The sequence below is a fragment of the Rhinopithecus roxellana genome, chromosome 11 (genome assembly GCF_007565055.1).
Source record: "Rhinopithecus roxellana isolate Shanxi Qingling chromosome 11, ASM756505v1, whole genome shotgun sequence".
NCBI classification, from domain to species: domain Eukaryota; kingdom Metazoa; phylum Chordata; class Mammalia; order Primates; family Cercopithecidae; genus Rhinopithecus; species Rhinopithecus roxellana.
The window spans coordinates 119,853,944-119,872,259 of NC_044559.1; the positions used below are offsets into that span (position 1 = coordinate 119,853,944).

Sequence of the window (18,316 nt, forward strand, 5' to 3'; positions counted from 1 at the left end):
TATCAGGTACTGGGCTTAATGCCTGGTGGATGTAATAATAAGTACAATGAACCCCCATTACATGTGTTTATCTATGTAACAAACTTTCACATGTACCCCCAAAATTAAATAAAAAAATTTTTAAAAATCTAATAAAAACTCTAAGGAACTAGTTTAAAACTAGCTAAAAAGCATGAAGAAAGTGATTTAAAACATGAAAGAACAACCCAAATTAGCATTAGAACACCTAAAAAATGAAATAGATGTGAGAATTAGAAATACAGAAAACATAATAATTTTGAAAATAAAAAACTAGATAATAGAAGAGCAAATAAACACAGTTATTAATGGATTACAAGAAGTAACAGGTTTAAAAGTAGATTTTTAATTGAAAAGAATTAAATCAGATAAAAAAGTCTGAGAGGTAATGAAAAATAAGTTTGTCAAAGAAGGTTCAACATCTGGATAATAGGAAAGAAAAAAAACCAAAGCAAAAGAAAAGCCACAAACTAAAAAATTTTTAGTTCTTGAAATAAAAAAATTAAATATTGAAAGAGCATGCTATGTACCTGAGAATATTTACCCAAAACAATGAACATTAAGACTTATTCTAGTAAAGTCACTGGATAATATTTTTTTAAAAAAAGAAAGAAAGAAAAAAATTTTGTGCACTTAAACACTTGAATTATAAGCATATCTGAATTAGATAATCATCAAGTTTTTAACAGCAACATTTTGTGCTAGAAAAGAAAATGGAGTAACCTCGTGAAAGGATGGAAAATGTCAGCCAAGAGGTTATATCCAGCAAAACTGACCGTTGAGTAGAAAGGGCATAAATAAATTATTATTCATGTGCAGGAACTCTGCCAATATTCTTTCCATGAGTTCTTCCTGAAAACTCTTTCCGAAATGAGCTTCAGATAAACAAAATGACCAGAAAGACATCCTACAAGCACTGGTGGAAGCGGTGCAGCCTTCTGCCAGAACTCAGAATGCATGCATGCATTTTTGCCTTATGACTATCCTTTGTGCATTTGAAGGTACCCATTGCTGTAACACACATCTCATATTTCAGGTTGCTTCATTTGGCAACAAACATTTTGGAAATGTTTGGAACATGCTTACAGTTTTTTTTTTAATATGTTCATCTATATTTATTAAACAGCGACTGGTAATTTACACACATATATATAATATACACGCACATCCTAAGCACTCATTTATTGAACGTTAAAATAATAATAATGTTTCCGGTGATAATACTACATATCATTTAGTATTGTATATATTGACATATAAAGTACTAGATGCTTCATAGTTATAGTCTCTGAGCCTCATGTAAGTCATTAAAAAGAGATAGATATTTGTAGCAGAGCAGGCTTACTACTTACTATAATTCATGTTCCCGATTCTAGAGTAGAGGGTTGTGACTGGTAAGTAGTTGCACAATTAAAGATCTTTTTCAAACGCTCTTGCACCTAAAGATGGACAGGTGACTACTTGTCACTCCAGAAAGTCACATTTAAGCCAAAGCTTTTACCAATTACGTGTGCCTTTGCCACACCTTCTCTCCTGCCCCAACAACTGGATATACAGTCCCCGGAGAATGGAAAAGTCAAGATGGAAGAACTGGGATTCACACAGGGAAAGAACTTGCCTCCCTTAAAGGGATTATTAACATAGAAAATAGTCACCATCCAGTGCATAGAAGGCCACATAAGACATTTATTAGAGTAATGAGAAGTCAGGGAAAATCAATGGACTGGGTGTGTTTTAGCAAACAACATAATTATATTCGAATATTTCTTTGTTTAGAAAGAGTGGTTTATAAAAACAGAACCAGGTGGATTAAAAGCCATTGAAAATTTTGAGCAAAGTAAAATCAAAGGCAAATTAAGATTATAAATATATTTATAGTGAGTAACCCAAATGTAAATTAATGAAATTGTTGGGGGAAAAAAAATAATGCCCAAAAGTGATACAAGAACAATTGTTGTTTATTGAAAATTACAACAGTACCCAAAAAGGGAAAACAAAACAAAATACATTTTTAAAATCTAAATAATTATATTTTTGGCCTTAAATTTTTACTCCCAATCAGTAAGAGCTATTCAGCAGAATATATTTAGGATAATTGAAAATTTAGTATATGTCTATTTTTTAAATGAAACAATTCATGGTGTTTCAGTGAGAGAAGTAAATAACCAGAGATTAGGAGATTTAGAATTATTTTTCATTTGTTAGAGTAGGCAGAACACTGGTTAATAGGTAGAATTGACTGATCAGTTCTCTTCTAAGAACTGGCTTTAAAATTAAATCGAGAGACTTTCCTCGTTGAGATATCATTTTATTCTTGGTGAATTCTAATAACAATATAGGCGCTCCAGAAAGCAACACTATCTGTCTCATTTCATCGCTTTTATCCCCAAGGGCAAGCACAATGCTTAGTAAATATTTGCTGAATAAATGCATCATCTAAAATAATCCAAGTGTAATTTCAATAAACAGCATCATGAAATGATGGAAAATTAAGAGTTAGCAGAGAACTTAAGGAAACATCAAATGCAGTCATTTATAACGTTTTGCGTTATACGTCTCACCTAAAAAGACTTAAAACTCTGTTTTCCCGAAAGAACATTTGTATGCTTGAAAAGATAAACAACTCTTTAAATTACAATATTGATTTGATGCCCTCAGACATTTTTATACAAATCTTATTAGAAATGTTTTAGTTGAATCATTCACAGTATGATTTAAATGCATAAAACTAAAGTGGTGTGATTGATAAATAAATATTCGCCCCTTTAAAAATTATTATGATGTAGTGTTTAGTTGTTAAGGCTGACTGAAGGCTGTAGCTTCGTACTAAGTAGAGAATCAGTATCTGTCCTTTTTCTTAGTTTATATATAAGAACATGGAGAATGTGAGATAAGAATTGACTTGCCAAAGGCCTTAGTGCTTAACAGAAGCAGAATCAGAAATCAGTAAAATGCAGTAGGAAGACTCTAGCACCAAGAAGGCAGCAGATTTTGCATAAATTCCAGCTTTTACTAACTTTGTGATTCTGGTCAATCCTGAACCAGTCTGTGTAACTCAACCAGGAGTTAAAACCAACTTTGCTGACTCTCCCAAGCAGCCTTCAACTTTGTTAAAAGTGCTATTTTAAACAGTAGTCAGTTTCAACCAAAAATTATGTAAATAGATAATTTATTTGAGGGATTCCTTTATTTCCCACTCCTACCCAATTGTCTTGAGCTATTGTTAAGTTATTCAAATGAGAAGAGGAAGGGAAAAAGAACAAATGATCTAAATAATTCACAAACCATATTATCAAACCCCTAAGTATTATACCATTGATTATACAATACAAAACAAAACAAAACAAAAACAACAAAAAAGTTGTTTTTATAGGTTCTAATTGTTATATCTCAGTCATCTTGCTTTTTTATCTTTTTTTTTTATTTTTAAAGTGTTGCAAACAGGATGACTTCCAGAGCTATCATCAGATTCACATGATATGATTACCATGGTTATCAGCACTTCTTTATCACAGGATGAATCCAATGCACTCTCAGGAAAACTTTTGTGGAGGTTACATGAATCTGTCTACAGCACAGTAATGAATATCACTGGAGCCCTAAGTAAGGAATGATTAAACACTGTTAGTCAGTTACAACATTGTTTGACAATATAATTACAAATGCATCTGTAAAGCCTCCACAATTGATCCTCTAAATTACATATTAGCTTTTATTTTCCTACTACACTAATACTTTATTGTTCATTTTCTCAGGGTCATAATTATATTTTTATTTCAACCTCTGAGTTGATTTGACATGATATAGTATGTGCCCAAAATAAATAAATCAAGTTCCTCAGATTTAAAAACATACACCATTTTGGATACTCATTTTTCAATGTAGGACCTTAAATAGGTAAAAAGTTTGCTATCTGCCTTTTAAAGTTTCTTTAAAACTTTTAATTTTATTCCAACATATACAAATTAAAAACATATGATGAAACTGGTCATATATGTAAGTGTGGTTTTGCCCTAGTTTGACTGATAAGATCACTCTGTATCTTCAAATGAATGGGTCCACTCTCAGATTTGATGACATAAATCATTCTCTTGGGTTGTTTTTTAATCATGTGATTAAATATGGAGTAAAGCACACAATTACTTTAGGATAGAAAATAACTCACATTAACCATTCCAAAGGTCACTGCTGATTAGACCTTAACTTTCCAGATTTCTTTAGCTTCACTTAGAAACACATTGGCACTCCAGACACAGGTAACTTGACAAGAACAATTTCTTAAGGAACATGGCCAGTCTGCTGTAGGGAGGCAGCACTAACTCACATTCGACTTTTATTAGGATATTTATGACCAGTGCAGCATTATCTTGTGTTTTAACTCAGTCACTAGGCAGCAGTGAACTGGCTTGTTTTCACACCCCCTGCAAAGTACTTTTCTTTAGAGTAAATTGCCTGTCTAATAGCAAATTATTACATGATTTGGGTAGAAAATAACCACTTGTGGCAATGTGGCTCAAAAAATAAAGAGATGCTGCTCAAAGCATTATTAACATATTATGAACTAAGGCTAATGTTGAAGAATATTCTCAGCTCGTATCACAGAAAATTAGTCAAAACCAAAGAATCTGTCTGTGCAGTACACTCTGCTAGAGTCTCTTACACTCACAGAGGGGTATAACTAAGGTAAACATACTTTCCACTTTGCCCAGAACCATTCTAGTTTATGTCTGTTGTCTGATGTAATTATTAATAGTTTCTCCATTTATTCTCAAAACTGTCCTAATTTGGACAATAAATCATATGGTCATCCTATGTGTGATTATATTTTCCAGCTTAGTATGCATCTAAAGACATAGGACACAAAAACTTTAAAGGCCCAACAGCCACATGAGAATTCAATAATAATGAAAGGAACATCAAAGGTATGATCAATATTGAATAAAGGATTCAGTCAAATGCTATAAAATACTTAAGAAAGAGAGAGATAATTAGGAGGAATCTCATTAAAGACATGATATTTGTGCAGGGTCTTGAAAGGGTGCTATGTTCTGGCTAAGTGAAGAGGAAGGGGAGATACCTTTTCAGATGGAATGGGGATATACTATGGTTTTAAAAACATTAAATCGGCCGGGCGCGGTGGCTCAAGCCTGTAATCCCAGCACTTTGGGAGGCCGAGACGGGCGGATCACGAGGTCAGCAGATCGAGACCATCCTGGCTAACATGGTGAAACCCCGAAACCCCGTCTCTACTAAAAAATACAAAAAAACTAGCCGGGTGAGGTGGCGGGCGCCTGTAGTCCCAGCTACTCGGGAGACTGAGGCAGGAGAATGGCGTAAACCCGGGAGGCAGAGCTTGCAGTGAGCTGAGATCCGGCCACTGCACTCCAGCCTGGGCCGCAGAGTGAGACTCCGTCTCAAAAAAACAAAACAAAACAAAACAAAAAAAACATTAAATCAAGAAAGGTCAGGATGAATCAACTTGTTTAACTATGTGTTAATATCTATGAGCAAATATTGAAAATGGCTTTAGTATAGATGGAAAATAGATATGGCAGGCTCTGAAGGACAAACACAGAATCTATCATTCCATAAGCAGTGAGAATCAATGATGTAATGAAGAAGTGGGAGTTTAGGCCTGGCACGGTGGCTCACGCCTATCATCCCAGCACTTTGGTAGGCCGAGGTGGGTGGATCACTTGAGGTCAGGAGTTCGAGACCAGCCTGGCCAAGATGGTGAAACCCCATCTCTACTAAAAATACAATAATTAGCCAAGCATGGTTGTGCGTGCTTGTAGTCCCAGCTTCTTGGGAGGCTGAGGAAGGAGAATCTCTTGAACCCAGGAGGTGGAGGTTGAAGTGAGCTGAGATCATGCCACTGCACTACAGCCTGGGTAACAGAGACAGACTCCATCAAAAAAATAAATAAAGATATACATAAAATAAAAAAGAAGTAGGAGTTTAAAATGCTTCTGGGGAAGGAGTATAGTGAGCCAAAAGAAGAGTGAAAGGACGGTCAGAAGAGAGTTAGAAGACTATCAGTATTCTATATGTGAAGTGGTGGCTGAGAGCTGAATTGGGATGTTTATAGAGGGACAAGAATGAGGCTAATCCAGGAGCCATGTGGAGGAAGAAGATAGAATTTAGCAATCTTTGTTTGTGTAAAGGTTTATACGTGAAAGGGTTTTCAAACAGTTATCTTCGATTCTCAGTACTCCCCAATGAGCTCAGTAAATACAGAATTGTTAGATCCCTGTTTTACAGATAGGATGACTGAGATTCCAAGAAAGTAAGCAATTTCTGAACATTTCCTATATCTAATTAGTGGTAAAGGTGAGGAGGATGCCCTGATTCATTACATTGAATATGTAGGATGAAGAAGAATCAAAGATAACTTCAAAGTTCAAAATCTGTGTAACTGAGAAATTGAATTTTCTTCCTTCTTTCTTTCTTTCTTTCTTTCTTTCTTTCTTTCTTTCTTTCTTTCTTTCTTTCTTTCTTTCTTTCTTTCTTGCTTTCTTTCTTGCTTTCTTTCTTGCTTTCCTTCTTTCTTTCTTTCTTTCTCCTTCCTTCCTTCCTTCCTTCCTTCCTTCCTTCCTTCCTTCCTTCCTTCCTTCCTTCCTTCCTTCCTTTCTTTCTTCTTTTTTTCTTTTCACAGAGTTTTGCTCTTGTTGTTCAGGCTAGAGTGCAGTGGCATGGTCTCAGCTCACCACAACCTCCGCCTGCCAGGTTCAGGTGATTCTTCTGCCTCAACCTCCCAAGTAGCTGGGACTACAGGCGCCTGTCACCACGCCGCCAATTTTTGTATTTTTAGTAGAGATGGGGTTTCACCATGTTGGCTTCAGGTGATCTGCCTGCCTCAGCCTCCCAAAGTGCTGGAATTACAGGCGTGAGCCATCGCACTTGGCTGAAATTGAATTTTCTAATGACAGTATTAAAAACATCAGAAGGTAATGTAAGTTTAGGAAGGAAAGTGACAGGATGGATTTTAAGCAGGTTTGGTTTGAGCTGATGGTCAAGAAATTGGGTATCTTCAAAAAAAAAAAAAAACTGAAAAAAAGGGAATGGATTTGGGAAAACAATCAGGTGAGAATTGGGTTGGGTTTTGTCAGCACAAAACTTTAGGACGTGTTGACAGTTAATGCTGATGAATCAGAAAAGGGGACCGTTTAAGACAAAAACAAAACAGACACACACACACACACAAACATACACACACACACAAACATACACACACACAAACATACACACACACACAAACATACACACACACACACAAACATACACACACACAAACATACACACACACACAAACATACACACACACAAACATACACACACACACAAACATACACACACACACAAACACACACACACACACAAAGAGCAAGATGCAAGAAAATATACCATCCTAGAAAGCCACAAAAGGGAAAGGGTCAAGATTGAAGAGACAGGCAGCAGCGTAAAGTGCTCTAGAGAAGTCACAGAGGAGGTTAACGACTAAGTCATTGGTAACCTGAGAGAATTAAAGCAGGGAGCAGGCATTGAGGGTGAAGAATGGTTTTGTACCGTGAAGCCAGTTGATGGAGCCGGACATTTCAGAGAGATATAGTACTGAGAGTTTGAAGAAACATCAAGTAAACCCTTTTCCCTGATGTTTGGTGTAGGTAAAAGGTAAAGAAACAATGGAAGGGGTGTTTTAAGGGTCTTGGAGAGGAGGGAGAAATGAAGTAACTTCCTAACAGTGACAGTATTATTAAACAGGGAAAGCAATGAACTATGCAACTGAGGAAGACTTTTGAGGATATGAAGGAAACATGAGTAGATATAAAAGCATTGATGGGAGCAAGGGATTAGCATCTTCTAAAGGGCTTCATTGGCTCTGTAAAAGTAGATGGAGAAATACATAATTGAGAGAGGGCAGCCTGGGATTGGATGCTAGAGCAAATAGATGGAATTTGGGTGTATGAAAATAATTCAACAAGAGAAGAGTAAATGAATCACTGACTTCCCAATGGAAATTAGAGTGTGATTCTTTGACACTGGGTGAACCGGAACTTGTGACTTTTTTCTCCACTAATTGGTTCTGCTTAGGATCTGGAATAGGAAAATATAGAAGATAAGGATCTGTGATGAGGACTGGGGAAACTTACCCAGAATTGATGGTCAGATAAAGGAGAGAACAGACAGCAAGTTGGCTGAAGAGGCCCTCTGTGGAATTCAGGCTGGCAGGAAGTTAAGTGAAGCCTGGGTGAACTGTAGAGGCTAATTGGATGTGATCTTCCACCATCTAAAGGATTTAGAGGCAGCGCAATGCCATGTAATAGCCAGGCTCTGGAGGTAGCAGCTTTGAGGTGAAGTAGAAGGTGGAATGTAGAAGGGATGGAAGTGGATATTATTTTAAATATCCAGGAGGAACCCTGATCAAGGGAACGCTCAAGTCATTGAGTTGCTGGAGGAAATACAGGAGGGAAAATCAATGCACACAAAACCAGTGGTTGGCACTTTCTAAAGACCTGGAGTGAGTCTTGCATGCAGCTTCAGGGCTGCACTGATGGCGAGTTTCATTCTGTCTTCTGTTCCATTCATTCTGCCCATGCAGCCATCTCCAATAACTCCAAATGAAGGCATTTTTCTTTGAAACTCATAGCATTTATTGTGGAATGTTTCCAGTGGATACTTGATTTCATGCTGACTCTCAAATCTCATTGGTTAGCTCCTGTTCAAGTTTTTATATACAAATATATTATTTTCCCTATAAATAAGATAAATGCATAATTGCCTTACTTTTAGTACTGTTTTACATAAAGGTGTGCAAATATTAATTTTATCAGATGACTGAATGCATTTATCGCATAGTCATGCTCGGTTTGAACAACAAAGTGGCCAATAGTGGGCCGAAGTCAAAAAAGGAAAAAAAAACATATTCAAGAAAGACAGTTTGTCACCATGAATCTGAGTGTCATGCCTCTCATGGCAGCATAAACTATAAATAAGATCTGTGCAAGTGAACACAAGCACTTATTGTGAATCTCCCTGTATATAACACTTTGCCAGCCATGGTGGATCAAATCTATCTGTTCCCAAGTGCAAGTAAAAAGGGGTTGCATTGTCTTGAGAGAATGGTAAAATTATAATAAAACTGACTCAAATAAAATTGGCTTTTTATTATCACCATGTACTAAAAATTCTAAACTCTGTTAGTGATAAAATATTCCTCCCTGATAGAAACTTTTGCTGATCTAAGCATTAAAAAGTGGGCTCGCTTATTGTTGAGTTTTACTGATGTAATATATAAGCTTCAACTTAGTCCAATGTTATTACTTATCCTTTAGTAAACATTGCCTTCTACATGGAAGTTAATTCAGAGAACTCCCAGTAACACACTTGGCTCCCGACAGTGAACTCAGCTACATGCATTCATTTAGAGAATAAAAGTTAATCAGAGTTTGGAATCCATTGCATTTGTTTTGGGCACACTGATGTCTTCAACCTATAAGGTACTTTATATATCTGTGTTAAAACAGGAGATTCAAAATAAAGAATGATAGCATTGTGGTTGTAAAGACAGAAAAATAGAACTTAAGTCACTTCAATTCTGCTATTGCAAGTACAAATCACTCTCTGAACGTTGTGAAGTTCTTCATTTGGCAATATCCCCCCCACCCTTTTTTTTTTCAAAAAGTGCATTCATTCACTCTATTTCCCCTTTTTTATGGCAATATTTTATTTTTTTATTTTTAATGGTTTTTAGTGGCATAATTATATATTGATAAAGTTCAAAACAAGAAAATGTTCTCTGCATTTCTTTACTGCCATGATTATTAATTTCCTTTCATGATTATTACTGAGAATGATGTTGTCTTCTAGAGGAGCAGATGTTACAATAAGGATTCACTCCTGGTGTCAGATAGCTTCAATATCCATCCCACTGCTGTGCATATTTCAGTGTTCACAGGATATCACATTTGACTTCTAGAACATATACATAGAGCACAATATAGATAGATGTACATACATAGACACACATATACATATATATGTATGTTGACTACATCCCTGCAATCACAGGAACAACCACAATATGTGGAAAAATGTGACAAGAGATATTGATAAAATACCAGGAAACATCTGAAACAGCACAGGAAAAATAGAAGTGACTTGTAATCTGTAGGTGGGGATTCAGAAAATTTGCATGGCCAGGTGCAATGGCTCATGCGTGTCATCCTCACACTTTGGGAGGCCAAGGCAGGAGGATTATTTGAGGCTAGAAGTTTGAGACCAGCCTGGGCAATGTGGTGAAACCCTGTCTCTACTAAATAAATACATAAATAGATTAATTAAATAAATAAAAATAGGAAAAAATTTAGCCGGGAATGGTGGTGCACTCCCAGCTACTTAGGAGACTGAAGTGGGAAGATCACTTGAGCCTAGGAGGTTGAGGCTGCATTGAGAGTTGATCATGCCACTGTACTCCAGCCCAGGTTACAGAGAGAGATACTGTCTCAAAAGAAAGGAGGAAAGAAAGGAAAAGAAGAAAGGAAAGGAAAGGAAAGTATAAGAAAGGAAAGGAAGAAGGAAAGAAACAAAGAAGGAAAGAAAAAAGAGAGAGAGAAAGAAAGAAAGTGTTCTTGGAAATATGTGAAACTAAAGAGTGAAAGAAAACAATACACATTAAGTGTTTGCAATGGGTGATTGAAAGATATTTATTCAGCCATTGGAGAATCGTTGACTTTGTGCTTTAAAGATGTTAGCTTTTGGAAAATCACACAAATTGTATGTTTTTTGTTGTTGCTGTTAACCCTAGTAGATAGCTGATCTGTATATGCTTGGGAACAGTTTTCATCTTGCACATGAACTGACTATGGTTATAACTAATTCTTCAGGATCATCCATAAGACAGTTCTAGAATGAAGGCAATATATCAATGACAGGTGGTAATGGGAGACTAGAAAAGAGCTGACGCAGGAAAATAAGGCAACTTCCACACCAGGAAGAATCAAAAGAGGGCGAGCAGAAAACATGCAAAGATCACCCAGGCTTTGCTTCCCACACGAGCAATTAGAATGCTCCTGCTTGGAATTTTCAACCACACCGGAAGACCAACAGATCAATTTGAGTGACTCTTTTTAAGGAAAAAGGGACGTACGTTTCATGAAGCAAAGAGATACAGTCACACACAGGAGCTGTTTATTTTAATAAGATTGCTAGATTCCCTGGCCAGGGCCCAAAACCATTGTATTTCCCCATAGATAGAATTGGCAAATAAAATACACGATACTCATGTGAATCAGAATTTCAAAAAAAAAAAAAAGCCATTAATTAGTCTATGTCCAATTAAATATATATATTTTTAATGACTGGTTGTTTATTTGAAATCCAAACTTTATGGGTGTCTCATTTATTTGCTAAATCTGGCAATCCAACCTTTAACTTGTTAAGACTAAATAAATATTCAACACAAAATAAGGAAAATAGAGAAAAAATTGTATTTCAAAGAATGAAATAGAGAGAAAAAAATTCCTTCCCTTGGACAGTCAAACTTTATCAAAGCTAAATATTGAAAGGTTGACCTGGGTGCAAAAGCAAGCCTTCAATTCCCATGAAGGTGTGCCAGAGACACAAGGAAGGCTGAGGTTCAATATCTTTTCTTCTTCTGGCTCCCGGAGGATGTTTCTGTTAGAAGAGACCTTAGAAAATCATCACCCTTGCTCTTCGAAGTGTGCTGTGTGGATCCACAGCCTCAGCATCACCTGGGAGGCTGTGAGAAACGCAGACCCCGCCAGGCCTCCCTGAGACCTGTTGAATCAGGAGCTGTAGTTTAACAAGATCCCTTGTGATTCGTGACACGGCCAGGCAAGTTTGAGAAACGCAGATTTAGTTCTATAGTTTCCAAAACACATGTTTTAGAAAGCATAGGATTCGTAAACTCCATGAGGGCCTGGGGAGCGCACGCAAGCGGGAATCTGTACACCACAATTAAAGGAGACCGACCCTGTGTGCTTCACTCTGGGCTTCAAGGTAAGATTTTTATTAGAAAATAAGAAGAGTCCGTGGCTTAAAAATTAAAAGGAAGGAAGGGCCGGGTGCTTTGGCTCACGCCTGTAATCACAGCACTTTGGGAGGCTGAGGCGGATGGATCACTTGAGGTCAGGAGTCCAAGACCCGCCTGGCCAACATGGTGAAACCCTGTCTCCACTAAAAATACAAAAATTAGCTGGGCGTGGTGGCAGGTGCCTGTAATCTCAGCTACTCAGGAGGCTGAGGCATGAGAATAGCTTCAACCCAGGAGGCAGAGGTTGCAGTGAGCTGAGATCGTGCCACTGCACTCCAGCCTGGGAAACAGAGCAAGACTCCATCTCAAAAAAAAAAACACAAGCAAACAAACAAACAAAAACAAAACAAACAAGAAAAACAGAAGGAAGGAAGGGTAGGTTTTTTTGAAAAGCAATACTCTCGTTCATTTAGATTCGGAAACTGAGTAAGGAGACGTGACTTTCCCCAAGTCCTACACTGGGAGGTAATTCCAGCCTCTTTCTCTTCCCTCACTGTTCATGGAGGAAGACAGCCCCAAAATGGCAGAAATTTCTAATCGGCTGCTTGACGAGTGCCATTATGCACCACAGGTGTTTTCTATCTGGGCCTTTAATTTCAAAATCAGTCCCTTTTCTTTCATACTCATGACTGTAACTTCCTTTGGAGGGCTCATCTAACCCAACACAAACCCCTCTTTGTGTTGCTCTCTGAACTGGAAGAAAGGTCTCCAGCTGCAGTTTTGTGTACACTGCTCACTGAGGGTGCCCTCCAGGTTCGTTTGTGGATATTTTAGCTAATTATCTTGCCACGGACCATTGAGTCAGACCTGGATGACTGTTCAATTAGTAGTACTGAAGCAAGAATTAGGGAGAATTCCTGACTGCACAGCCAACCCCCATGCCAACATTGTTGCTGCGAACATTTTCTTCTGAGTATGATTAATCACATAAATAATTCTCAGAAATGAAATTAGAAATCACCCACGCATTGCACCCAGTAATGTTTTAAGACATTACATCCTGAAACTCTGTAATGAATTAACACTATAGTCTGGTTTGAATTCTTCGATTTTTAGCATATATCCTGCCCTGTTAGCAAGTGACCCTGTGGCCTTGATGAGTTTCTGTAACAATTTGAATTAGCCATTCTAAAAAGAACACAGATTTGGAACTGTCTGGGCCTCGAGAAAGAACAACATATCCCTTCTCTGAAATCCCTGGCTGTGCTCAATCATGCTTGCAAGTTTGTGGCAGGACTGGACATGAGGCTCAGGTTTTCAGATCCTTCCATCCAAGCCCATCCCTGTACTCTGGGTAGATGGCTTCTATTATGGCATAGATGTTAAGGACTTTTCTATGCTAACTAAATATTCAGTTATTCTGTTAAAGAATGTAATTTCAGCACTTTGGGAGGCCGAGGTGGGTGGATCACAAGGTCAGGGGTTCGAGACCAGCCTGGCGAAGATGGTGAAATCCCGTCTCTACTAAAAATACAAAAATTAGCCGGGTACTGTGGCGGGCGGCTGTAATCCCAGCTACTCAGGAGGCTGAGGCAGGAGAATCACTTGAACCAGGGAGGTGGAGGTTGCAGTGAGCCGAGATCATGCCATTGCCCTCTAGCCTGGGTGACAGAGCGAGATTCTGCCTCAAAACAAAACAAAACAAAACAAAACAAATGCCCCATTCTTTTCATTTATAAAGAATAATCTGACTACATGCAGATTGACATGGGAAATCAATTTCAGTTAGGGCCGATTTATGTAGATTTCCCTTAAGTGTAGGAATTTTAAAAGTTAGCAGAAGGAGGCAGCAGGGACAAGGATCAGAAAAACCTCAACACAGAAGGTTCTCTTTAAAAATTATGATCTTCTCTCCACTTTAAAGGCAATTATCTCAGGCAAACAAATAGAAAGATCCTAGAGTTTTAGAGGACAAATTAGCTATTATTTCACAGATGAAGAAACAAAGGCCCCGAGAAATCAAGTCATTTATTCACAATCACGTAATTGCTTTGCGATGTGAGATGACATCTCCTATTTCGTTATGAAAGTGTTCTAAAAGAAAGGAGAATTTTGGTGAAGTTGTTACTCTTTGCTCGGCATTGTTATGGCTAAGACTGAGATGTGAAGGGATTATAAAAGAATACAAAATGAGATCGAATGTTTAAAACCCTAGCTACATGACATTTGTTAGATTTCATTGTAAATTTTAAGATATTATTATGAAAAATGCTTTTTAAAAATCCAGTAGAACTTGTTTATGAATTTTCAGTTTTTCCTGAATAAGACAGCAGCCTTGAATAATTTTGTAGCTGGATTATACCTATTTTGTGCATCTTTAGTCATGAAATTGCATGAGTGACATACACTGATAGTTTAACCCAGGGGTTCCTGACCCCTGGGCTGTGGACCTGTACCTGTCCGTGGCCTGTTAGGAAATGGGCCACACAGCAGGAGGTGAGTGACAGGCAAGCAAGCATTGCCAACCGAGCTCTGCCTCCTGTCAGATCAGCAGCAGCATTAGATTCTCATAGAAGCATGAACCCCATTGTGAACTGCATATGTGAGGGATCTAGGTTGTGTGTTCCTTATGAGAATCTAATGCTTGATGATCTGTGGTAGAACGGTTTCATCCCAAAACCATCCTCCTACCCTGTGCCCCCAACACCAACCCATGAAAAAATTATCTTCCACAAAAACCAGTCCCTGGTGCCAAAAAGGTTGGAACCACTGGTTTAACCAATTGTGTGTTTTTGGTGGGATCTCTAGTGATTTGAAATCTTGTCGGGATATTTCTATGTTTTTTTCTACTCACTTTGTACTCATTTTTTTCTACAATGAGTAGAAAAAATTACAAATCAAAAAAATCCTTAAGGATATATGTAATTAGTTTGGAAAATATGATTGTACTCCGTTAACACGGGAAGCTTCACATCCAACATTTTGTATTTTCTATTCTGAGGACCTTTGTGATACACTCACAAAGCACATGATACTCACTATCAATAATCCTGCAGTCTTTTCACCTAAGAAAGAGTTGTTAATTCAGTAGCTCTGACTTATTAACAGAATACCAAAGTTGTTGGTATATTGTTAAGATTGAAATACATCTACAGCCAGGTTCCCAAATGTTGGATGAGTTATGTACAAACCATTGAATTTTAAGGAATAATTTCCATCATGGGAAAAATTAGCTTTGGAAGTAGGTAGATTTTTATTTTACGTCTTGGCCCTGCCATTTGCTAGCTTTGCAGGTTTGCGCAAAACGTAAAGGATGGAGTCGTGGATATTAAATGAGATCCTGTATGGAAATCACCTAGTATAAAGCATGAGATATGAAATAAAAGCCTCATAAAATGTAACTTTCATGAGCGTCATCATCAGCATGCCCGTCATCATCAGCATGCCAGTCATCTGCAGTCCTTTTTAATGAAGAGCCACATATACCACCATTTCTTTTTTCTCATCTTTAGTTTTTAATTTTTGTGGGTCCACAGTAGGTATATATATTTATGGAGCATGTGAAATGTTTGGATACAAGCATGCAATGTGCCATAATCACATCATGGAGAATAGGGTATCCATCTCCTCAAGCCTCAAGCATTTATCTTTTGTGTTACAAACAATCCAATTATACTCTTCTAATTATTTTTAAGTGTATAATTAAATTATTATTGACTATAGTCACCCTGTTCTGCTATCAAATACTAAGTCTTATTCATTTTTTCTATTTTGGGGGGGGGCCCATTAACTATCCCCACCTCCTCCCAACCCTGCCACGACCCTTCCTAGCCTCTGGGAACCATCCTTCCACTCTATCTCCATGAGTTGAATTGTTTTGATCCTTAGATCCCACAAGTTAGTGAGAACGTGTGATGTTTGTCTGTCTGTGCCTGGCTTATTTCACTTAACATAATGATCTCCAGTCCATCCATGTTGTTGCGAATGACAGGATCTCATTATTTTTAAGGCTGAAGAGCACTCCATTGTGTATATGTACCACGTTTTCTTCATCCATTCATCTGTTGATGGACACTTCAGTTGCTTCCAAATCTTGGCTACTGTGAACAGTATAGCACAATGTCTTTATGTGGCTGTAAATTCGTGCTAGGTGGCAGGGTTGTTCTTGCTACCAAGTGGCCTTGGAAAGGTGGAGTTTCAGAGCAAAATCTCAGTGGTGCTGCTTGCCCAAGGAAGCCGTAGCTTTGGAGAAGCTCAGCTGTGAAGTCACTAAAACCAGAGTTGGGGCTATGAGTAGTGAGCACTGCAACATGTCATCTTTATCCTGCAAACAGGCATAACCATGAGTTATGGTACCCACCTCCCTAGGGGTGCTTTGTATGTTTCCATTGTCGATTATTTCAGCCTCACCATAGACACGTTGTTTTGTTGTGTGGCTCTCTCTTTAGTTTTAAATTCTTCTTTTGAAAAATAGGGATAATTCAGTTTCACTTAATGGAACTTAATCAGCAAATAAATTTAAGGCATTCTGACCACATAATGTTATAGAGATCGCATTTAATATTATTAGTAGGCAGAATGTAATTACCTTGATTTGTATTTTTTTCTAGAATGTAGAGCTAATACTCATCCCTACCTGATGTGAAAAAGTTTCACAGCCATTAATCATCGACATTGGCATGTAATTGGAAAATCTAAAAAGATACCAAATGCCAGTATGTGTATACTGATATTTAACCTTTTTTGCATTAGAATTCTTTAGATAGAAATGAACTTCTTTCAATATTTATCATCTTATTTACCCCCAAATTGCAGGCACTTTGATAAATGGAGTAATAGTTTCTAGTGTCACTATGGCTGTGAAATGCATTTTAGTGTCTTCTGCTGTGACAACTCAGTAATTCATTTCAGCACATCTATTTGTAAATCACAGGTTTGTTTGATGGATGGAGTGCTGAGGAGAAATGCTGTCTTTTTGTCAATACAAATAACCTGTATTTTAGGACTAGTGTCTGTTGTACAATATTTGCTTCATAAGCTCACAATTGGCCACATCCTCTGATAATAGATTCCATTTTTAGGATATAACAGCTTTAATTTTCAAGCACAAAAAATCATAGATGGGTATGCTTAGCTAAATAAATAATTTCTTAAGACATTAAGTGATATTTCTTTTAGCTTATTTGCTAGGAAATCTGGTGCCTAATTGAAAACACACTTCTAGGAACAGCAGAATTTTATGACCTTAATTTTTGAGTGAATGAGTGAACCAAACGAAGTGGTATCAGTATTGACTTGTAGAGAAGAGAGTGTCCGTGGCCATATGTTAAAAAATATGTTTTATTACAGTTCCTTTTTTGCCTAGTTATATTTGGGCATTTCAGACATACGCATGCACATCCTTTGAGGGCAGGTGTGACAAATGGTCTATCCTGTGACAGGGGTAGATAGCGCCATCTTGGAAATGCAAGCACAGGGCTTGGAGGGTTGATAAGGGGAACACTTAACTCTGACTGTAGCTATAATAAGAGATAATTTAACATGTTAATTAATTTAACATTTAATCTAAAATAGCTATCAAATAGATTTTTGTGGTGCTGGAATCTTACCCTGACGCACATTTTTTATTTTCGTGTTTTCTGTTTCAGAGACGCCCAAGCAGATGGCCTGCGATGAAGTTTAGAAGAGGCTCTGGACATCCTGCCTATGCTGAAGTTGAACCAGTTGGAGAGAAAGAAGGTTTTATTGTATCAGAGCAGTGCTAAAATTTCTAGGACAGAACAACACCAGTACTGGTTTACAGGTGTTAAGACTAAAATTTTGCCTATACCTTTAAGACAAACAAGAACAAACACACAAACAAACAAGCTCTAAGCTGCTGTAGCCTGAACAAGACAAGATTTCTGGACAAGCTCAGCCCAGGAAACAAAGGGTAAACAAAAAACTAAAACTTACACAAGATACCATTTACACTGAACGTAGAATTCCCTAGTGGAATGTCATCTATAGTTCACTCGGAACATCTCCTGTGGACTTATCTGAAGTATGACAAGATTATAATGCTTTTGGCTTAGGTGCAGGGTTGCAAAGGGATCAGGAAAAAAAAAACTATAATAAAGCTTTAGTTCATGAGGGATCGACACCTTTGGTTCAAATGTTCTCTGATGTCTCAAATGTAACTGTTTTCCAAAGGCCGAACCCTTTCACTCAAAAGAGCAATGATGAATGTTTCAAGATTGCTAAGAAAAACAGCTCATGCAGGAGTGAAAACAAACACAAAATAAGAAATTTTCTATATTTTCAAAA

At 37.5% G+C, this 18,316-nt stretch overlaps 1 protein-coding gene across 1 annotated transcript in view; it reads left to right on the top strand.

Annotated features, from left to right (window-relative positions):
• The window catches only part of PLXDC2 (plexin domain containing 2), a 459,866-nt gene extending 441,550 nt beyond the window's left edge, over nucleotides 1-18,316 (top strand). The window contains exon 14 of the mRNA XM_010385741.2: nucleotides 17,659-18,316. Coding sequence (XP_010384043.1) covers nucleotides 17,659-17,775 — 117 coding nt within the window. The 3' untranslated portion in view covers nucleotides 17,776-18,316. The remainder of the gene's footprint in view (nucleotides 1-17,658) is intronic.